At 35.6% G+C, this 24,184-nt stretch overlaps 2 protein-coding genes across 4 annotated transcripts in view; one reads left to right on the forward strand and one right to left on the reverse strand.

Moving 5' to 3' along the window:
* CENPP (centromere protein P) overlaps positions 1–24,184 on the reverse strand; it is a 147,129-nt gene that overhangs the window by 86,660 nt on the left and 36,285 nt on the right. The gene's annotated exons all lie outside the window — the stretch shown is intronic.
* On the forward strand, positions 14,686–19,609 carry OMD (osteomodulin). The gene is made up of 3 exons (XM_074603286.1): positions 14,686–14,759; positions 17,445–18,397; positions 19,296–19,609. Exons 2-3 carry the CDS (start codon positions 17,467–17,469, stop codon positions 19,607–19,609), a joined length of 1,245 nt encoding a protein of 414 aa, XP_074459387.1. The 5' UTR covers positions 14,686–14,759; positions 17,445–17,466.

The raw sequence follows: 24,184 nt of genomic DNA on the forward strand, positions 1-24,184 counted from the left end.
TTGAGGAAAGGCAGATAAAGACAAGGCAGGAAAATTTGCAGATGACCAGAGGGTAATCAAGAGCCAAAAAAGATCTGAGGAACTTCTAGTGGAAGAGCGTGGTCAATAATAGCAAAAAGAAGTTCAATCCTAAAGAAGATTAAGAATGAAAAATGGAAGGAGAATTTCCAAATCTTTTATCTGCTTTACAGAACACTAAGTTAACAGTTTTCACTTTGAGTAAATAGAATAAAAGTGGACTTTAATCAGATCTTCAGTTGAAAGCACAACAAAGAGCAAGTACAATGCTAGTAAAAAGAATAGAATCGGTAACAGAAAAATCATTAAATGTATATTAATCACTAGTTTAAATGTATTCTTAAACGCTCATGCTATACTAGTTACTTTAATTCAGCAATGACAACATAAACAGAAAAGCTAATTCAAATTCTGCAGCTTAACTAAAAGAATAAACTCACAGCGTAATTGTTGTACATTATTTTATGCTAATTTAGTGGTAAGGGTTAAAAGGAAACATAACAGAGAAAGCAAACAATTCCTTATCTAACTGAAGCTTACGCAACGGACAACAGGAACGCTGACAAGATTAAGACATTTAAGAAGATGGACTAAGGTCTGAACACGTGTAGAACAACAACCGCTTCCTTTTTTTAGCCTACACCTCTCTACCCCAAAGCAGGCCAGTTCAACCAGCCTTCTCACCAGCAAGGAGCTATTGGAAGCAATTACCTATATTCTTAGTAAATCTTAGTAACTGCATTTTGTGTAAGACTTCCAAACATAACGAATGCCTGCAGGTGTGTAGGCTGTCACATGAAAAAATAAAATCCCTCTTGCTTTTGTTCAAACGGCCTTTGTTCCTATGACTAACCACCAGGCACATGTAAGAAAAATGGCCACTGGGCTTTTTGGTCTCCAAAGGCAAGGAGTTTTAGCTGAGGCTAGTTAACGATCCTAATACAGACTATAGAAAGCATCCCTCAGTTTTGGACCTCATCTGAAACTTTCCTTGGGGCATGGCCTCTAGCAGAGTAGTCCTAGTCCCTAGAAAGCATGGTTAGTACTTCCTAAACCTAAGAATCCTTTACAAGTACTCTCATGAGAGTTTCACCAAATTTTAGGACCAGTATTGAAGTCAATACAATGGAAACCTTTGTAAAAGCGTAGCGAAGTCCTAAGAATTAGAAGACTATGTAGTCTTGATCTTATCCTTCCAAAGCCTTAAAAACTCTCTTGACTTCTCACTCTTTCATAGAATCATAGAATGCGTTGGGTTGGAAGGGACCTTTAAAGGTCATCTAGCCCAACCCCCCTGCAGTAAGCAGGGACAGCATGTTTGGCATGCATTCAGACTGAGAAACTCTTTCTACAGTCAGCATCCATGGATACATATAACATTCATAGAAGAAACTGCAACACTATTTTGAAGATACTACTTCCACACTCACACTGAACAAAGAATCTCTAAAGGAGTTTATCAACTGCTTAGCTTTTCGTCATCTTCAAGAAAAATTCAGCTAGCTTTGAAATTTAAAAAAACTTTATCTGTGACTTAAACTACATTGGCAATTTTGCAATAAGGCAGGTAAGTATCAAATGGTTCATTCTAACTGTCTCATGTAAGTTATTTTTAGAGAAAAGACAGTAATTTCCTTATCACGTCACATAAATTCATAGGATGTCTGTCACCTATGAGAAAAAAAAATACGTTCAATGACCCTCCACTATTTTCAGATATCATTCTTCAGTTAGCATTTGTAGATAATAATAACAACTAATAATTTACACACTTTGTATTTTTGGTATACTTTAACATAAACCCAAGTGGACGTCACAATGACATACAGCCATTACAATACAAAACGCACCTTACACATTTTGAGCAATGATTTCTGAATATGACAGCAATGAATTTAACAGAATAATAGCTAACTGATGATAATACACTGGTGTTCAACAGTCTTTCCACAGAACAAGGCAGTTCAGTACCAGCAGACAGGGAGAAAAAGTGTCAAGAAATCCACTCCACCTTTACATTCTCCACAGATGTTATGGAAAAAGGAAAGAGGGAGAAAGACAGATTTGATATAAATCCTTCTAAAAGTCTTCTCTTATTGCTTATTCCTTGTACAAATAACCACATTATTCCAATAAAAAATTTAATTTTTATTCTATCTAAGCTTTCCAAACTTTAATGGGCTTCTCTCTTCTGAAAAACTGTCGAGTCCCTAACAAGACAGTTAGCAAATCTCACCAGAGGATGGCAGCCTCTTGTTACCAATAGAAGGAAAAGTCATTCTGAAGAATAAGTAGCAGACTGTTACTGCTCAGTGATAGCCCAGTAAACTTCACAAATACTAATTAAGCACAGTAGCCTATTTGAGTACTAAAGTACTATTTGAGTAGTTCTGAAGACTGAATTCTATGTCCTGCTCTACACCATTAACTTGGCAAAGGATGAAATAACCTCATCTCTCCAAGTCTTCTCCCTGCTTCTTTCCCCAATATCAACCTACTTAATGCAGTACTTTAAAACACAGCAATACAAAGAATAATAATTACACAACACTGGCAGACAAATAACAGCAAACCTAGTAAGATATTGAAAGTTTAAAGAATACAAATTACTACCAAATGATGACTTCAACTTGCACCATTGGCTATGGCAAGTGCATACCATGTAAATCAAAACATACATTCAATCAAACAGGATTTCTTTCATATCCCTATTGAAAAGCCAAACAAAATTTTGAAGCATCAAACCATTTCAGTTTGAGATATAAGTTTGTTCTGCAAGCAAGACATCTAATGGATAATAATTTTGCAAAGATGCTTATGCCATGCAACCCTCAATCTCCCATCACAAAATCACATTCCATCTCATATCCTTAATGATATTAGTCCCAGTACAGTGTCTGTATTTCCTATATTTCCTTCAAAGCAATATATTGATAGGTTAGAAGTATGGGCTCAGAATCAACTACTTTGTTCTCTGCAGACTAGTATATGAAACTCACAGATCATCTAGGTGCTTTCTCTTGCCGCTAAACAAGTTCAAGAAGGTGAAGAAGTGTTGATTTTTCTTCCTTTTTCCAGTATCAATAGTGTCTTCCTCCTCTGCCCAGCTGTCAATTAAAATCGAACCTGCAGGAATTTAGTGTATCTGGCAAACTGGCTAAAAGTGTCGGGAAAGAGAAAAGGACAGATGGACAGAGACAGAGCACAGCTACTTGGATATCACTGCATGACCTTAGGAAAAAAAAAAAAGAGTTGTAAAATCACAAAAGAACAATTAAGTATGGGCTGGATGAGCAGACAGTAAGGTGGATGACTGAACGGCAGGCAGCAGGGGGTGGTGATCTAGTGAATTCTAGTTGGAGGCCAGTAACTTCTGGCATAACCCAGGAGTCAATACGGGCTCCAATTCTGTTCAACATCTTCACTAATGATCCGGATGACAGGGCAGAATACCCTCAGCAAGTTTGCTGATGACACAAAAGTGGAAGGAGCGGCTGATACACCAGAGGGTTGAGCTGCCATCCAGAGCAACCTCAACAGGCTGGAGAAATGGGCCAACAGGAACCCTACGCAGTTCAACAAAGGGAAGTGCAAAGTCCTGTAGCTGGGAAGAAATCACCCCATGCACCGGAAAATGCTAAACTAGCTGGAAAGCAGCTTTGCAGGGAAGACCTGGTGGCCCTGGTGGACAAGTTGAATGTGAGCCAGCAATGTACCCTTGCAGCTAGAAGGCTAACCATATCCTGGGCTACCTTAGAAAGTTAAGGGCAATCTCTTCGTTCCCAGTGTTGCTGTCGCGAAGTTACTGCACGAACAAGGAAGCTACAGAAGCCTGGACTCCTACGGATTTGAGCCTTACAGCTCTCAGGTTTCTCCAGCTTGTCTCTAACTCACACCAATACCTGTGCATATTCTTCTACAGCTGCCTTCCACCGCTCCCACCTGTTTGGCTGCCAAGTGACAGAGCTAAAAGCATGCCAAGTGGTTAGTCAACATCTGTTTCACCTTGCCATCTGGCTGCTTACTATAAGAAGGATAATTTATAACTCTCTTTTCCCCAGTTGAAGTACCTCTTTGGACCGCTTTCCTCTACCCAGCTGCTACTTTTCACAAGTTTGTAGAAAATACCTATACATTTCCCTCTATCCGATGTCAAATTTGCTTATAATTGGCAATGACGATCAAAAGATACTGAGTGAAATAAGTGACAAAGACAAAAAGTTTCCTTATCTTAGGAAGTCAAGAGCTGAACATTTGGCTATTCTAACCATTGCAGAAACTTCCAGAAAGTTTCACATCAGCAAATATCCCATCAAGAATTCCTGCACCAGCATTTCCCAGAAGCGAGGCAAATGCCCAAGACTAAACCAGGAGAAAAAAGTACATAAATTATGATATTCAAGTTTTTAACCATTCAAGTTGGGTTGGTAAAGTGGTAAAATAATTCAGCTCCCTAAAACAGGTTATGCTTATGAAATCTGATACAATATCACTGCTATGGAACTTTTAAATCATTAACATAATTTCAAAAAGCAGTTATCTAGGTCCTAAGAACTGATTTCTGCTCTCAAAGACGGCAGTTACCAACATCAAAATATGTACCATACTCATTCAACCACAGTTGGCCATTTACTAATCTTATGATGTTTCTTTTCAAGTTTAAGTTAAATCTAGAGAATTAAGTCTTTCAGAGCTTAGGTTTCTAGCTAATATTTTTATATTTACCACTAATAATGCTACAAGTAGTTGCATTCACTGAAATATGCTGAAGCAACTTCAAATATCTCAGAGAGGACTGCCCAAGTAAAGTTGAACAAAACAAAGAGGTCTCGACTTCACAAGTTTGAACTACACCAATTTGTTCTCTCCATTCCTCAAAGTTTCTGGATATTTTCCCATGTTGCCTTGATTTTAAAAAAAATTAAAAATCTATTTCACAAGTGTTTTGGTTTTCTAATGACATATTAACAAAAACCAAAAAATTAGTAATATAAGCTTTTTTCCCCCAATTAATTTCAAATTAAAGAAGAAAATTCAAATGAAAATATTAAGAATACCACCAAACATCACAATTTCACAGTCTTAAGAGCAGATTCCTGGTTAAAATATTGCACTATTAATCCAGAAAAACTAATGTACACCACAGCAGACAAAAGAAACATTAACATCTCCATTGTATTTTGACCAGAAGAATTTAACACCAGAATGACAATAAAAGCAACAGTACACTAAAAATAATGAAACCACGATCCAAAGCCTATTTTTTTTTCTTCTCTACGTTTAGAATTTAAGATTGTTTGTTGGGCTTGGGTTTTTTTTCCTCCTTTCTGGGGAGACTAGAGATTTGAGAACAAAGCTGCTAATAGGAAACATATGGAAAAGCCCTGGAGTAAATGAAAATCTGACTCAAATTCCAAATGCCACGTATCACATATCATTGCCTAAAATTATCTCGTAAGATAAATGTAAGATTTAGCCTGTATACTCAATGGATCACCTGAGATGGAAGACAATATTAAGTATAAAATAAACAGAAAGGCTTTCACGATATTTAAGATATTCCCAAAACTAATCAATAATTTCAAACAAGTTGGGATGTTTCTCAAAGCTTGTGTCAGCCAATAAAAGATTAGCTCAACGTAACATGCTGCCAACAGACAGACTTTTGCAGTTTTTCATATAAAATATGAACAGTTCTACTCAACTGAACAATCCAATTCTGGATTTAACCATTATGCTGCTACGATTGCAGTGGGAATACCATACGGCCAGGTTTTCCTATGCATGAACACTTTTTCTGTCTCAAATTCTTGCCCAGGAGAAATTTGAAGACTATGAGATTTTTGGAACAGCAGCGCTGTGGATGCAGTTTTGATGAGAATCCCACACACTTCCACACACAGCTAAGTCTTGCCCCAAACTCCCTGTGCATAAGTAGTAAATTTAACAGGCCTGGATGCATTAGACTAGCTGCATATATATAGACCATCTATGCATCTCGTACAGTATGGTCCATACACTAGTGTCATTATGCATGTACTACCCACCACCTATACCAAAGTTTCTATCAGAGTCAAGGGGAACAACACTGAAATTAATATGCTCTCTTCACAATTTCATTTGCAGTAACTAGTAAGGAGTGACATTCTCTGTTAAGCACGGAAAAAAATCTCTAGTTCACTGGTTGCCAAAGGATGTAAAATTTCTTGAGGGACAGAGAGGGAGCAAGTTACTGACACAAGCGTGCACTTGCTTCTTAATTGTTCAGCCTGTACTATTTCCAAGTGCTTTTAAGAAATAAAGATCAATGAAAAGATTTCTTCCAGAAACACTCTTTACAGAATGCCTTAACTCCTTTGTTCCTCATTTGGGGAAAAGAAAATTGGCCTGCCATTCTAAAAGATACTATTTTACCAAAATTTATGTCCTATTTAGGCCACCAAGAAGAACATCCAGACACCATATTATTATTCTTCTATCTTTCTTCTACAGGATGAAACAAGGAACAGACTGAATAAGTGACTCACGGGTCAGCAATAGGGCCGAATTTTTTAGCATGAAGAAAATGAAGCCACTTATGTATTAACCTGATGAGTAGATGCTCAGATTCAGGAAATGATCTAACAACCTAGTATTCTGCAAGAATAATAAAAGCAACTGTCTACTCATTTCTCCAGCAACAATACTGTGATGCAGCATAATTATTACTTGCTCAAGAAAAAGTTACTGTTTAACAGCTAGAGGTTATTAATTTCATGAAAGCTTACTTTGATTTTTGCAATGTATATTTTTCATTTATAATTATGCTAATACATACAAATTCCATTTACCCTCCTGCAAATTATTATTTCCAATATTATCTATTTCTTATTTGTCGTGTCAGGATCACAGTTACAATTAGCATTTACCTCTACAATATAGCGATAAACTTTTCAGAACACAAACCAGAACAAGCTAGTATGAGGCCAACAGGCCACTCTTCTCCTTGAGACCACAATCAAGGTGAAATACCTAGGAAATTACACATTGGTAATATAAACTCTTGGTATTTTGGCTCTCACCGAAAACAAAAATCTCTTGACAATAAGGTCTTCCCAGAACAATTAATATTGCTGTTCAAAGCTAAATAAAGTGCATTTAGAATGAATTTCTGAAAGTCAAACCCACAATCTTTTATTTCATAAAAGTAGAAACTAAGTCTGATCTCACATGAAACTTCAACATTCTTACTGATTCCATCAAACAGATGAAAGAAAAACAGTATTTATTCTTTATAAAAACCTTGTGTGATTGTAAAGGCATAAACACAGTGAACATAAAAAAAATTGAAAGGTTTCTTACCATACTAACTAAAAATATTTCATTACTCCTGTTCCAGGAATGCTTTGCCTTAGCAGTACCTATGTATTACAGATGCACACTGCTGCTTCTTGTGCTTTGCGCTTGTAACAGAAAGGATAATACATGCTTCCCACTTTAAGAGTTCCCTCCCAAAATCAGAAGGCACAGCAACTTGAGAAGAGGAGAAAACGTGAGCACGGAAAACACATCTGTTAGATGTGCAATCGCTTCATAAAGTAATTTTTCTGTCTTTCTAAAGAGTAACTTCCCACTCAAACTTTCCATTGTGGTTAAACCTAGTATCTAGTTCACCCATTGGCAGTTCTAAGCAATTATACCAGTCATCTCTCTGTGACTGCTTTCATAACATAAAGACTTTTTTAGAAGTTTCAGCAATAAGCCCAGTGCTTGTCAAAGATGCAAAGGGAGTTTTGGAAAGCTGTCTTGCAGTCATATAGAATATTAACATTTTTAAAGACAGTTACTACTCTTGGCTCAATTTTGCTAGAATTCAATCTAATCACTCAAAGCACTGTTTTTATGCCCTGGCTAAGACTCAGTTGGATATATTTTTTAAATTTATTTTTTAAAAATAAAGCATTTTGGAGGTTTATATTTTGTCTACAAATAGTTGCAGGCATTACCTCCACTCTCAGAAAGTGCTAGGACAAGGCAAGAGTCAGGTGTCAGAAGCATGACGTAAGGACACGGACACTTGCTTGATTACTATGTAAGATCTGTAACTAATGTCTAGAGCAAGTCATCCTCCCTAGCGAAATGGCCACTCATGTGAATGCTGTTTTAGGTGTGAACCATACTCAAGTCCTCACCAGAAGCAGCCATAGGGCCTTTCAAGAATCTCAGAATGGCTAACGATAGAAGAAATAGAAGATTTCCTGCCACAGAGTGCTTGGATAAAATACCCATGAGACCCTGTCTCAACTCTGCCAAGAAGCAGCTGTGACTCACAAATTATTCAAACAGTAGAGAAACACTTCAAATGTCAGGCAGAATATAGGTGCACGGATAAGTATCTCTGCCAAAACAGCATTAATACCATTTAAAGCAAATCCAAACAAAACGGAGATAAAAATTGAGTGTAACTAAAGGAAATAAAGGGTACAGAGCTGCTATCTCTCCTTATAAGAGAATATGCCAGGGTACAGACAAATGACATATAATAATACTTGGTGTTTCTATGAAAGTTTCCAAGCCACAGATTCTGACTGCAGAAAAAAAGTGCACTACCTGCCATAAACGTAATGCTGGCTGCAATACCAGCATTACAAGGTCTTCTGCTAAAATGAGAGGATTTATTCTTCAGAAGAAAGAGGGGATAATAAAAATTAAGAACCAGAACACACTCAAAAGAGTAAATGGGGAAGCACTTTCCACCACGTACAAAGGGGAAAATTTCTGCTAATGCCAAACGTTTTCCCATGCATGATCGTTCAGGAATGCTTTGGCAGGTAACGTAGACAACTGCTCCTTATCCTTGCCTGAATGAGCCTAAAGAAGGAAAAGATTTTTGGGGGGGGCTACAAACATATGCTTTGCAGATTGGATACTAACACGGGAACGGTCTGAAGTTGCAGACACATTTTTAACAAAAATGCATGAAGTCCATAGCTATGAATGAAAGTAACATGCCAATGAATAAGGTATTAATGTAAATTATTAAGACAGGGTAGAATTGCATTATCTCTTTTAGGCATCTGTCAGCTTAGGGCATTGAAAGTTAGCTGTTCTGTTTGAAATAAATGAGTAGAAGTGCCTGCTTTGTAATAGGCTCAAGGAATGAAGTCAGTTGAAGTGGATGCTAAGAATGTTCTCCCAGCGAGCAACAAGTTTCTACTCAACTTCACATATTAAGATGACAGTCCTCAGATTTTGCTGATTTTTTATTATTTTGTTTTTATAAGACATGATGGTCAAGCCTAAACTGCTAAAGAACTAAAAGATATAATCTTATATATATTTATATATTATAATATCATAATAATATTTTATATATTTTTATATTTTTAAAATGGTAATTACAAAGAAGAGTCATTTTATGCTATCTCAAATCAATAACACTGAATAAATTATTACAGAAGCAACAAGGACAAGCACAAAGGGTACTACTCAATCTGGACTTACCAACGTGGATTGGTACTGCTCAAGGATCTCTGTGCTCTACGTTCAGCTATTTTACCTTTCTTGCTTTTTTCTCCATTACAAAACACTCTGCGTTCTTTTAGTTTTATTTACAATATTTTTTTAGTTTTATTTACAATGTTTACTTTTGTTTATTAAGGAGTGCAAGACACCTATCACATACTATGATCGCATATATAATTTTATATAGGACACAAATCAGGCAAAATAAAGGCTGTTTTAAAGTTTGAGGTCCAATTGCTAATGCAGCTTCAAGAAAATGAATATACCTGCACCAGTAAACAGTGGTTGCAAAAAAGGGCAGACATTCCCATTTTATATCGGGGTAATCACAGATATCCAATCTCCAATTAAGCAGGCAATATCCCAGAACTCCACGTGGGAGGAAAATATAGCCCAAAGTCATCTATCTTGGAACAACCAAAGTTGTTATACAAGGTATAAAGCAAAACACATTTATTAAACAAATGATTCCATTACTAAAAATAGAAGTGTCAGCTGACAATAGTTACTCTCCTCAGAAGAGATTTATAATTTCATGCAATAGTCCAAGGTATTTTAGAGTTACCAGACACTATTTGATACAGATATTATTACTTACGTAGCTCTAATGAGACCAGGGCTTCCTAACGTATTACTTCTACATGCATAAATGCTTCTAGTGAATTCTGCTTTAAAAATTCAGTGTATTACTGTTTATTAGTAGAAGAAGTTATTCCACAATTGTCTATGGGATTATATTAATTCCCATGTTACAAGGTCAATAAGCTCTTGCTCTTTCTCAGTTATTTGATCTACACGAGGATCGGTCTTTGAGATCCAAATGTAGTTGCATTTGTTAACTAGTAATGTGCTTCGAAGATGTGGGTTTTTAAAAAAAATAAAACACAAACATTATACAGTTTAAAAATAAAAAATAAGAAAAGTACAGAAAAAGTAGAATGTGAGAAAAAAAAGTCAACAATTCCAGTAAGTAAAGGAATGCTTAGGAAGAAGAGAGAACAAGAAGAGAGGGGATGTTATTTAACTCAGAATCAGCAAACCTACATAAGTGGAGAAAGTGGAGAAGATATAGAGCAAAAGATCCTCCACATCTCACACAGCAAGGATGAGAGGAAAGGACACATTCATATTCCAGAACGATAATAAGCACCCAATGAAACCATCACAGGGCTTAGGATACACACTAATTTGCACTGATTTCTAGTAAAAATATAGGACAATTTATGTTTTTTCTTCATTCTTTTAGGACTGCATGGTCAACTAAAAAGCACATTCTTGAAATCCAGCTGGAAAACCTACACAAAAACATACTTAGTATCCTATTTAAATTCATGGTTGGGGCATGCATACTCAAGTTATAACAGACTGATAAAAATCAACAGCACCCACAACCTGCCTTTGATTAGAAGAGTCAATGAAGAAAGTTAGTTCAGAGTAGTATTTGATCACTACATACAAAATCTACAGTCTAGCAAATCTTAGGAATTATTTTTCAAATATAGTTTTTGTAAACTCAACTGTTTTCAGTTGTTCAACTTGTTCTTCCTAGTAGCTCCTAGCAGAACAAAGCAACACATACAAAACTGGCTGCCTAAGACTAGAGTTGCCAGAGTTTTGATCTTGTAATACCACCTACTAAATGGGAAATAAGTAGAGGCCACACAGCAAGGTTCAGGTCAGGGGCAACAGTAAGCCCCACACAGGGCCTTCCTTTCCTTTTTTAAACAGATTGGGTTTTGTCTCAGCTCTGCAGGATTGTTGATAGAACCGGACGGCCCCTTTTCCACGACCTTTAAAAATGCATATTCGCACAGGGACATGCTCCTAGAATGACTTTCCACTGAAGAGCAGAACAACAAGTCCACAAGAGCTATTATTAACAGAGTGCTCAGAGCTCTGGCTGGGCTGGAGGCGCTGCAAGATCAAGCAATCCAGTATCTCGATTTGCTGAAAGCTCTACACTTCAGTATCTGAATTTTCAGATTAGTTCCGGCACAGGATAAATAAATCCAGCAGCCGCTACAGTCTGGTTACTTTTGTTGGTGGTAAGCCCAAACAAGAAGTGCCTTTGCAGACACATATGAGAGTCACACAAGCTGCCGTTGGGTTGCTGACAGCGTTTGTGGACTGCCAGCTAAGACCTAGAAATTAGGATGCAAAGAGAACATGCATTTTCTGTGCCTACAATCTGACTTTGAAGTGCAGCCCAGTCCAGATGATACATGCCTAAGGCTGTTTCTTACTTCTGAAACCCACAGGCTTTATGGGGAACCAAATTACAACATTCAAACTTCTTCATTCGATTTGATCATGCATTCTCTGTTCTACTGTGCAATCAGAGTAACAAACTAACATCACCAATTCTCATCTAAAACACAGAATACCTCCAAAGTTGTCAACTGAGAACTTTAAAATTTTCAGCTTTAGGCTTTTCTTCAGACATCTGATAGCAGGGGCAGACCTTAGCTGAAGACCTTTCTAATTCTAACAAGATCATGCTTCCAAGACAGTTCTCAGTTCTAACTTACAGAGCTTACCTTCATTTGATTTCCTTTAATCCTCTGTGAACAATATGCACCTTTTATTTCCTTTCTCTAGGCTTCTTATAGACTATTATAAGTTGGAAGGTGGAAGAAACCCAGAAGAAACCCAAGAATCTTTTATAGTAAAACGGTAAATATAGGCAAAAGGCCAAGCAGCATAATTTACTCCTCCTTCTATCAGCATGAATCCCATTCATCTCAGTGCCACTGTTTATCTTCTCTACTTATTCTATGAATGTTTTGTCTAAAATCTGGAAATTTCAATTTTTTAAAAGTTACCTAGCTAAGCAAACCTAAAATCACAAAATATTATAACAATCCCCTTTCTTAAGCCTTCAGTTCAGAACCAAAGTTGAAAAAGCTAACAGGTCTCATAAGTTGAATGCAGTTAATGAATATGATAAAATTTCAAACATTTTAATTTACAAAAAGGATCCATCCAAGTTCGGCTTCAGAAAATAAATCACCTTCAAGCCAACCCTGACTTCTAACTTGATATACATCTCCCTTTGCATCACAACTGCATAAATAAAATGATGAAAAAAATTTACAAATTCAACAGAAAAAAATAAGTCCTTATGAAACACGTTTTTTAAAACTGAAAACCAAAACACACTGAAAACTAAATAGATTTGTCAAAGCCTTTGAAACAAGAATCTTAAATTTAATCCTCTCATTATTCTCCTTGTAAGGAAATTCGTACCACACCTCAAACCAAACCCAGAAGAAGATCAAACCACACAAGCTGACCAAGGTCACAAAGTATAGACTTGTTTGTATCCAAGATAGCTCATGCAACAAAAAAGGAACTGACTCTTAATATATCCCATGTCTAGATCTGCATCATATTCTGCAGCTCAATATGCTTTAAAATAAGAGCTTTGCTACATTTTTTCAAAAGGACAGACTCTTTTGCTCTGCCACCATGGATTTTTAAATGCATCACAAGATTTTAAGTCTCCTGATAGCTTAAGCAGATTTGGGACACAATCAGTAGTAGAAAACAATACAAAAAATATCAGGTAGGAAATTAAAATTATAATTCGATCCAATTTTTATCTTTAGAGAAAATAGTTTTAATTTTTGCATATGTTTTATTTAGAACTGTTAATATAATGGAGTTTCCAAAAATTTGTACCGTGTTCTTTGTCCTGTGCTTAAAAAACCCAAAAATTTGTAGCAGCACGTAACATTTTACTAACTGACATAACAAACTTGGGTTTTTTCGTTCATCATTATGAACGTATTCTAATTATTTTACAAATTAATTACTTTTGTTGTTTAGTATTATTTGGGTTTAGCAGTACAATGTAGCTATTCACCTATTTACAGCACTGTTAATAAAGGACTATGTAGTTTTAATTTTACTCTTTCAACCTCTCCCTTGTATTCTGGATTCTTTACATAAATACATAACTGCTTTATTTTAGTTCCAGTATTACCAACTCCTACAGTGTTATTTGGGTCATGATTTCTGGTGTTTTTCTTTATACCCCAAAATGTTAGAAACATACACGATTTATCTTTTTAAACAATGTTCTTGTCCTCAATGTTACAGAGGAAACTTGAAAAGGTCAAGCAAATCATCAGCTTCAGGAAGCTGAAAGACAAAAAAAAAAAAAAAAAAAGTAAAACTTACTACTGCATTATTTTCTCAAATATGATACCTCTAAGGCACTTATGCTTCTTTAAGAATCAGATTCTTCCCTGTGAATAGATCTTGAAATAATGTAACTCTTTTATCAAACCAAGAGCATGAATTAAATGCTTTTGATAAATCGTACAATTAATGCAGAACTGCATCTCACAAAAAAAAAGTCTTTTTTCTCCATTTTTTGAATATATCAGTTATCACACATATAGCAGCAAAAGCAGATAACTACACCTTTTTTTCTCCGTTTTAAAAGCCACAAAAAATGTTTTTGTTCAGTAAAATAGTTTATATCATGTCATAGTTGTCTTTCTCATAGGAAGATTTACAGTCTTTCTACACAACTTAGCAAAAACCTGGTGGAAAGTTAATGTGAATCCCAAACTACAACTTAAAAACAACACTGACAAGTACACCACCATACCAACAGCACTGTACAGCACAATTACTTTGCAGGAAGGAAACAGGAAATACGGATTATGAAGGGAAAAAAGTATAAAATGGAAGATGTTCATAAGAGCTTTTCTATAGCACATGCTTTCCCTCAATCTCGACAAGGTTAATTTTTTACTGTTTCTTAACTTCATTCTCCAGAGGACAAATCCTTTGAGTAACTAAATCATTGCAGTTGAAACCACACTATGAACTAACGACCTCTGAAATATTTTTTGAAGTCTTCCTCTCTCAATTTTTTCTAACAGGAACTAGTAACACTGAAAGAGTCCTGCAAATAATTTTGAAGTGATTTTAACAAAAGGAGAAATCACTTCATGGACTTATGAGACAGCATTCACAGTAACTGATGATGTGGCATAAAACTTTTTTTTCTTTAATTTTTTTTTTTTTTTTTTTTTTTTACTGGCAAATCAGAAGAGGGCTTAAGGCTGTTATTTTGCTTTGCCTTCCCAGAAGGCTCCTCACCACAAAATATGGTTTAGAGAGGTCTTTTCCTTCTCCAGCTGTGTTAGGCTATTTCTCAGATGATTTCACCAGCACAATAACTTGCTGCCCTCTACAACTTGAGCTTCACAGACTTCAAAAGAGTAAGTTTTCTTGGTAAACAGGAATAAAATAACTGATTGTATTACTTTTTGCAGTTAAGAGGGATTCGTGCATGTTATATAATTTTTAGCTTTCAGCTAGTAAACTGCTTACAAATACAGTTACTAAGTTTTGCATTTATTACAGATGGTACAGAATCATTATCTATTTTCTATTTTTTTTTCAACTTTGTAAAATATGCAGTTTAGCACATAGCATGCATCCAAGTTGCTTTCTCCACTACCAAGGTTCACCTGAAATGATTCTTTGTTTTAAAGTGAGCTAAGTTCTTAGAAATACTTCATGGAGAATTGTTAGTACCTCAGTGCTTTGAGACATGACCTGTAAGCCAAGGTATAAAAAAATCCCCCCAAATACCAGCTCCTTTCTCTCCATAAAACCAGCGAGAGACTGGTACCTACTACTTATCATTCCATCTAAAGTGATGATAGTTCTCTTCACATTGTCTACGTGGCAAGTGGAGCAGTGGCATGAAGGCCTAAGTAAGTTTTTTCCTCAAACGAAGCAAGACTTCCCCAAGTTGTTCCTCCTGGTTTCTAAGGACCATTGTGGCACTGAGAAACGAAGTTATTAATTGGAAATTTTTCGACACCTAGTAGAAGTGCTGAGAGAATAGAACCAGAAGGTGAGGTTAAAGTTCTAGGCTGAAACTGACAGGGAGTAAGAGGAATCAAAAGGAGACCAAGAACATATTTCTGGCATTTACTTAAATTAGCTCAGACATCTGGATGATCCCGTAGGGATATGGAGACGCTGGCTTTGCTGAGGACTTACCTAGAGTGGGGTTCCAAACAACTGACCCCATCCAAACCTGTTTTTAAGATTTTAATCAGTTATGAAACTTGATTAAAGGAGCATTCAAATACAAATGATAAAAAGTTAGAAATGCAAGTTAGACAATACCACAAAAGATTTCACCTAGCCACTGTCACACACAGGAAGGTTACAAGGATGTACTATTCCACGATTATTACTACTTTTTTTTCCTTAGTATTCTCTCTCTCTCATTTAGTTTGTAGAATACATCGTGCATTAGGAATTAATCACCACTATGAAGCATAGGAAAAAAGTATTTGCAAGTTCTATCTCCTTTATTATCAATTGATTGTTTGGTAAAAAAAAAAATATATTAAAGAGTACCAAGAAGAGAGAGTCACCTGATTTAGAAATATGAATGTCATTATAAAAAACTTGAGAACATCTGCTTACCTCTGCCTCAGGGTTCCCACACCATACTGAGCAAAGTCTCTTAAAATTTTCTATGATTTATGTGCTTTGACCTGCAATGTTACATTTTGACTCATCTGTTTTTTAAGTTGAACAGCTTGACATGATTCACAACTCAAATTCTGCCAAATAACAGGGTTCCTCTGACTGAATAAAGTGCTCTAAAAAATCACTCTGGCTTTAAGCGTCAGAAATTTGACATGCAAAATTATTTGGTTTTCACTACATCAGTATTTTGTCTCAGAAGGGTACTTGGAAGATAAATTAGTTCCTGTCTATAAAGAACCTATGATTACAGATGCATAGGAAGTCTCTAAAGAAAACATTTTACCATTGAACATTTTACAAAATGTGCAGCCATGTATTACAGAAAATAACAAAAAACAACATAAAATGCCACAGAACATACAATCACCAATACCATGTAAATTTCTGTTTTACATTAAATACAGTATTTCAAAGTGATCGGTTTCACTGCTTTATTTATAGAAACAGTCCTGCAGTTACCTCACCTTAGTCAAGAATATATATTTTTAGCAAAAATTACTTTGTTTAAAAACAAGGACAACAAACACAAACCATGGCTTGGATACTTAGTAAGACTTGCAAATTTCTTCACAAGGAGCGTATTACCATACTAACTTAGGTTATTTAGAGAGGTGCTGGAATTCCCCCCTTGAAGATTTTCAAGGCTCTCCTGGACAAAGCCTAGGCTGATCTGACCTACTGTTGGAGATGGAAACACTTGGAGCACCAGACTGGACTACATGATCGCCCGAAGTCCCTTCCAAACAACACTTCTTTGATTCTGTGATATTGACCACGCACCACTTGTGCAGTGCAAATTCATAGTGAGAATAAATAGTACATTTGTCAAAGAAGTTTTCATCTTGACAGAGTTTAATAAGGCTATCTACGTTTTTGCAAAGGTCCGAGGAAGAAACATTGCTCAGGAATTCCGTCTGCACCCATTTAAAACTGACTTGTAAGGCTGATGCTTAACCCATTACATTGGAAAGAATGCAACACCTCAAATGCTCAATACAAATCCCAGACTATACCACTTCGTACAAAAAGTCCTTTTGCAACTTCTCTGTAATAAATTAGAATGAGAAAAGAATGAAGCCTGGGATTTTTTTCTACTCCCACCTGTTATGGTATTCTTCAGTAACAGACACGGCACAGGTAGAAAGTTGTTCTAGTCTAAAGTCAGACAAGAAAATTTATGTTTACTTCAAGGACAGTGTATTTGTTTATGGCTGTTTTCTTGGAAGATACATATTCAAACTTGTTTTTGTTAATAATGTCACTGACAGTGTTGCCAAAAAAAGGTATTATTCTACTTACTTTATTTTATATTGCTGCTTCTTAAACATTAAACTTACATGGGATTTACTTTATGACTATCTAATAAACTTATTTTTCCTTCTCATCAACAGAATACAAGATACAAATTTCAATATGGGGTTTCTGAGCCAGCTATCAATCATTCACCTCCTCTGGGCTGCTATGGTTTTTTGTCAATACGAAGACTATGATTTTGAGGATGAATATGAGGAGGCAGATCATCAACATCCATATTATTTTAATCCAAATACACATGCTGAAGTTCCCCGCTTTCCTTTTCCAGCCGAGTGTGCCAGAGAATGCTTTTGTCCACCATCTTTTCCATTATCAATGTACTGTGATCATCGTAAACTTAAGACAATACCAAATATCCCTAGTCACGTCCAGCAACTTTATCTGCAAAACAATGATATTGAAGCTGTGCCTGCAAGACCATTCACTAATGTTACCTTCCTAAGAGAAATTAACCTCAGCCACAACAAAATTAAATTTCATATGATTGATCATGGTGTTTTTAAGAAACTTTCAAACTTAGTGCAACTGCATTTACAACATAATGAATTAGAAGAACTTCCATTCCCACTCCCCAGCTCTCTAGAGAGACTCCTCCTTGGTTTCAATAAGGTTTCTCGGTTACCTGGAAATGCATTCGAAGGATTACCTAACATAACCATGCTTGACCTTTGCAATAATTTTCTTGACGACTCAGTACTCAAAGGAAACCCCTTTTCGAACATGCAAAATTTAATGCAGCTCAACTTATGCAACAACAAATTACAGACTATGCCTCCTGATCTACCATCGTCACTTATGTACCTCTCTCTTGAAAATAACTCCATTTCTTATATTCCAGAAAACTATTTCAACAGACTTCCAAAAATCATTGCTCTAAGAATGTCCCACAATAACCTGCAGAACATTCCACATAACACCTTTAATCTACCTAACCTTCTAGAACTTAATCTTGGACATAACAAATTGAAACAAGTATTCTATATTCCAAGAAGTCTCCAGCATTTGTACATTGAAGACAATGACATTGAAAGTATGTTGATGGCTGTCATAAGCAAAAAACTTAGTGGATTTTGGCCTTGGTTGTGGGAGGGGCATATCTTCTTGTGGGAGTTCGGCATATCTTTCATCCAGAATTAAGAAGTTTTTGGCCCAAATCAAAAACTATCAGAAACATCTCTTTTATTGTGTCCTCGGTTTTGAGGACCTGCCACCCTACAGCTCCCCAGTTGACATGTATAAACCAAGCATAGAATCCAGCAGTCATCCAAATTTGCATGTTGTCCAAGAGGTACTCTCATGTCCTTTGCAGAGAGGTGAGCCTGAGCTCTTAGTGTTATGAACTAACCAATTAATGTGGCACTAACCCAGAGTTCAAACACACTGCACTTCTCAGGAGCAAATGCAGCTATGTAGCTTTTGATCAGCTTTCAATGCAGGCAGAATATCCCATCTTTTTTAAGATGGGTTGTGCAAGCACATCCTTGGTTAGCCGAGACCAAACCAGTGAAATTAGAAAAGGTTTTATTTTTGCACTTTACCCCTAATTTGCAATTTTTTTTGTGAAAGTTAATAATCAGTTTTTCATATAACAAGCTAAAAATTTTGAAAATTGCTTCTGATTTGGCGATTGATAAAAACATACAGAGAGAAGGAAATAAGAAAGTTTTCCATTCACATAAAATAGTAATTACAAATTGTAGTGGTAGTCACATTTATTTTTTCTTTACCCCACAACTTTATACTTAGCAAACCCCCAAACTTATCACTGTCATTTACAAAACCAATTAAACACAAGGAAAGATTATATTAATATTTTGAATCACAAAAGTATTTTCTGGTTTAAATTTCAAAACATAAGTTTCACTTTTGCAATAGGTCTTAAATATAACTATTTTCTTATTTTAATTAATATTCTCTCTGTCTTACAGGCATAAATGTTACTTTGATGTGTCCGTCTATTGATCGAATGAACACCAACCAATTAACCTATATACGGGTGGACCAAAATAAGCTTACCATTCCAATAAGCTCATATGCATTCTTTTGCTTCCCTCACATTCGAACCATATATTATGGTGAACAAAATGTTAACGTCAACAAGTCAACTCAGTTAAGGACAGCAGTGTTTCGACGATTTTTAACACCAGAAGAATACGAAGAAGCAGAAGAAAATCATGAAACACATGATCGTGAAACTGAAGAAGATCACGAAGCAGACTACTTCCATCCTTACTTGCAGTGAAGTAATCATTGTTAATGAGTATACATGTAAACTTTTCCTTACTTGTGGGGTATTCATATCTATTTTAGAACAGTTGGATAGTTTGGGATATTTAAGATACATCTATAAAGTTGAGATAGGATTTTAGTGTAGGTAAGTGTCCTATTATGGATGCAATAAAAATCATAATACTAGGAGCAAAGAGCACTCGCCTCAGCATTAGATAGCAGCCTGATGTATAACCTGGGTTGATGATGCCCAGCCATCCTTGGGGGGACAGCGTAAGCTGAAGAAAATAGACACGAAAAAGCTTCTGTGTTCTAAAGTGATCCAACTTGCAAAATGACTAAAATGCAAATCAATGTCATGCTCAATAGGAACAAGTAGATAAGGCCAAAAATCTGTCCAGCTATACGTGCTACTAATGACAGCAGTACAAAACACACACACTAAAGAATAGGAGAGTAAGAACACAAAAATACTTCCACAAGGTTCCTCCACATCTTCCAGAAATACAGATGTTTCCTCTTCCAAGTTCAAATTGGATAAGAAAATCACAAACTTTGAGTTACAAATTGCCCTCATATTATGTTTGCAGTGTCCTGCCAAGCTGTATTACAATATTTACTTCTCAGCTGTATCTCAACTATCACAACTCTTTCAAAAGGGATTTTAGCTGATTACTAATATAGGTGAGAAACAACCTTTCATCGAAGGTCTTAGGATCCAGGGAAAAGGATGTGCATTAATGAAACTGAACCATTAGCAGCTACATTTCACCTGTGCTTTAGTCCACACTATTTTAGAAGGTACCTAAAAATGTAATGTAATCTTTTATTTAGAATTATTCATCAAGTAGAACAAGTACAATTGGTAGCATTCCAGGTTTTTAAAATTATTAATTTAGACTATCCCTCTGCATAGGTAACATCAATTAGCTATATCCTGCTTCAAAGTAGAACAAAAATTGCTTTAAGTGATCTAAAGAAAAGTACTATATACTATTTGAGTTATGCAAAGTTTTTTTATTATGTCTTATGCCTAGAAACAGATCCGAATAACTATAGGGTAAGATAATATTATAGGGCACTTTACTGCTTTTGGCTTTTGTTTTGTTTTTCTTTTTTTTAAATTCTTTATTTTTCAGGACTTTTTTCCTGATAGATCTTTGTTAGCAGTGATGAAGAATCACCATTTTCAACAAGAAAAACGAATGAATGCAAGAAATGGATCCATACACCATACTACCAATTTTACACTATACTTAAGTGTGGAAAACTAAAAAGACTACATAAAATTATGCAAGCAAATTTGTATTAGAGCTCCTAAAAAGTTTCAGACCGGTTTGGTTCTTTCTCTTACAATTTCAGTTATTTTTTCCAAGCCCATCTTAGTATATTTTGGTTGCTGATGCAAGAACTAAAATAATAACAAAATTAAAATACTTAATGATACTTTTTAAAAATGCAAACAAATTCCTCATAAGCCCACAAGTATAACCTTTGAGAACATATATACTCTTTAAGAACAACAAGTTGTAAAAATCTGTGTATACAAGATGTATTATAGCATTATTAAGTCGTGGGTCTTAGGTCAACTAACTCAAGAAATCTATTCTTTCTCATCTACTTTCTGATATAATATTCAGGGCAAAATATTTTATGGTCACGCCACAAATTTTCAGTGCAACAGAATCTATCATCCTCTTTTTTTAAAAAAAAAAAAAGGTTTATTAACATATATCAACCTCAAGTACCTCAGGCCTCATGAAAGAGGAATATATGTATGTATTCATTACTTTATTTAAACAGTCTTATAAGAAATGTATGCACATTATATATACATAAATTTAAAGATAAATATCTATAACTTTATAGTTTTATTAATATAAACACGTAGCATATTAACCTTAGGGAACTTTTATAACTTTTCATCTATTTCAGATTTTAAGTGTAAGTGAATAGTGCACAGAATGCAAATCTAAATTAATACAAGTTTTTTGAAAGACTTGCTCAGCTTTAAAAAATTAACACTATTCAAATATAGTATGAGTATTATATCTTATCACAAACTTTATGCTTTTTAAAAACATTTATGATGCAAATCTTAGTCTTAACGTAGAATTAAAGATATTGACTTTGTAGCAACTAGTTATATACATTTCTTAAAGTTTAAATATAAGTCAAACTGATAATTACTGAAAACTTTAGAGCTATCTTAGTACATTGAACTCGTTCACATGGAACATCAGAATTGTATTACAAGAGAACCATCATAAATCATTTTTCATTCAATTAATATTATCATATCTTCTCTGAGGCAATAAGAAAAAAGATTTTAGGATGAGCAGGGAACTAAAGACTTGCTAGCCTTATGTCTGTATTAGATAAATGAGAAGTTATAATAAAGTACAGAATTAATTGATACCTAGATAAATACAATTTGCTCCAGTAAGACTGGGCATGGCTTCTGTGAAAGCCATGATGTTTTCACCTTGCAAATCTCCTTAAGTTCTCTGAAGGAATCATGATGGATGTGGAAAAGGGAGATCCTGGTCCAAACAGCCTACGAAAATTTCTGGAAGGTTTTTAAGGAAGTTAAGCTGTCACGGATTAAGAGGTGACAGCACAGATAAAAATCAAACAGAACAAAAGAAAAAGCAAAATAATAAGTGATCAGTTCTTCTGTGGAGGGAGCCCATTGGTGGGAGTTTTGTAAAGGGCCTGTGCTGGAATTTATTCAATTTCATGTACTTGCAAAAGATAGACAAATCAGGCTGAGAAGTGAGATGACAACAAAGATTGCTAAGCACCAATGAAGAATGACTGCAAAAGGATGTCAGGATGCTAAAACAGACAATGAAATTCAACATTGTTAAATGAAAAGTGATATCCATGGAAAAGATATTAAGTTCATATAAAAACTAATGGAGCCTCACCACCACCACTCAGGAGCAAGACTTGGAAGCAGTAACAGTCGGTTCAATGAAAACACTTGGTTAGTAAACACTAGTGGTAAAAAGGAAACTCAAATGTAGAGAGTAACAAGAGAGATATAGAAAACAAGAGACATCATGATGCCACCATGAATCTGGGGCTCACTCGGACATTAAACTTGCTATTGATTTCCAAGCCCTTCAGGTAGCTCTATTCTCTACACATGGCATAATTAGAAAAGGATCAGAGAAAGGTAATAAGGTCGCCAAAGGTAAGGAGTGGGTTCTGTATAAGCAACATGGACTAGACTAGAACTCACCAGTTCAGAAAAGAGATGGTTAAGGGGAGATACCCACAAAACTTTGAGTTGCATAGACAGCACGGGTCTGGGGATCAACAGCTCCAGTAGAAGAGCAAGGAGCCATCAAATGAAGCTAGTATGTACCAGGTACAAACTAGACCAACAAAAGTTTGTAAGCAATGAGTAGTCAGCCCATTAAACCACATGCCTGAGAATACAGTGGATGCAGCAATAATTCTATATGTGGTTTCAAGGGAAGACTGGATAAGTAATTGTATTTCTTAGAAGAGATCCATTACAGGTTGTTAAACAGACAAAGCACAGTAGGCACAAAAGTGCTGAGCTGAAAATAGCTGGAGAATGGAAAAGAGAGGACGAGATAAGACTCATACATGCTTCAGTCTTCCCAAAGCATCTGCTTATGGCCATATTGGAGATGGGATATTGCACACTAACCTTTATTTTTAATTCCACACCCAGTTCTATGTTCACACTGTCCTGGGCTATGGTAATATGCTGGTATTGCTCTTCACTACTAGTAAATGCTTATTGCCTTGATGTGGTTGAATTTTAAACTTTTTTTAAGCACTACCAACTATGGTTATATGCCAAGGTATATTCTAGCTCATTACATTTGGGAATGGCCTGTCTACAATGCTGCATGTTGCAATGTTCTGTAGCAGACCGGCATCCACACTGATTCAGGTACACAAAGCAGCCTAGCCATGTAGCTCTCTATAAACCAAATTATACCACCACATAACCACAAAGATATTGGTCTCAAAACACACTAGATGATCTCCGAAGGTACTTTCCAGCCCCTACAATTCTGTGATATTTGCTTTATGTTTGCTCTGGTATTTGTTTTCAGAATATTATATACTCTTTTTAAAGCAGGGAATAGATTCATAAACTAAGAACTAAGCATGGATTAAAATGCTACTTATTTTACCAGCAACACCAAAACCTACCAAGTATCAAACAGCTTAATTAGTTTATTTACAGCACAGTCAGTAAATACAGAAACAAAGCCTGATCTGGTTTACAACACCGTGACTGCATTAGCAATTAAGGTGAAGCACTAGGGTGGATCAGTAGAGCAAAACACTTGTGATGAGGCCATTAGACCCACTCTCTTTTTTTTGAGGGTGAGGAGCTTTACTTCAGACTAAAATTAAAGCTCTCAAAACTACAGCAAATATGACAGATTTTTTTTCCAGAAAATCTATATCGTAACAGGTTACTGTAAAAAAAATATCAAAAATCAAGAAATAACAGTAGTTTAATCCAACTGTCTACATTTCTTCCTTTAGCCTGTCTACATTTCTTCCTTTAGCCTCAAAACAGTGGGAATATATT

Source organism: Larus michahellis, chromosome 10 (genome assembly GCF_964199755.1).
Source record: "Larus michahellis chromosome 10, bLarMic1.1, whole genome shotgun sequence".
Classification (NCBI taxonomy): Eukaryota; Metazoa; Chordata; class Aves; order Charadriiformes; family Laridae; genus Larus; species Larus michahellis.

Excerpts from the sequence above, each read along its gene's own strand:
- OMD (XM_074603286.1), top strand. The coding sequence starts at position 17,467 with ATGGGGTTTCTGAGCCAGCTATCAATCATTCACCTCCTCTGGGCTGCT. Across the intron at positions 18,398-19,295 it reads TGAAGACAATGACATTGAAA|GCATAAATGTTACTTTGATG; the intron begins GTATGTTGATGG and ends TCTGTCTTACAG.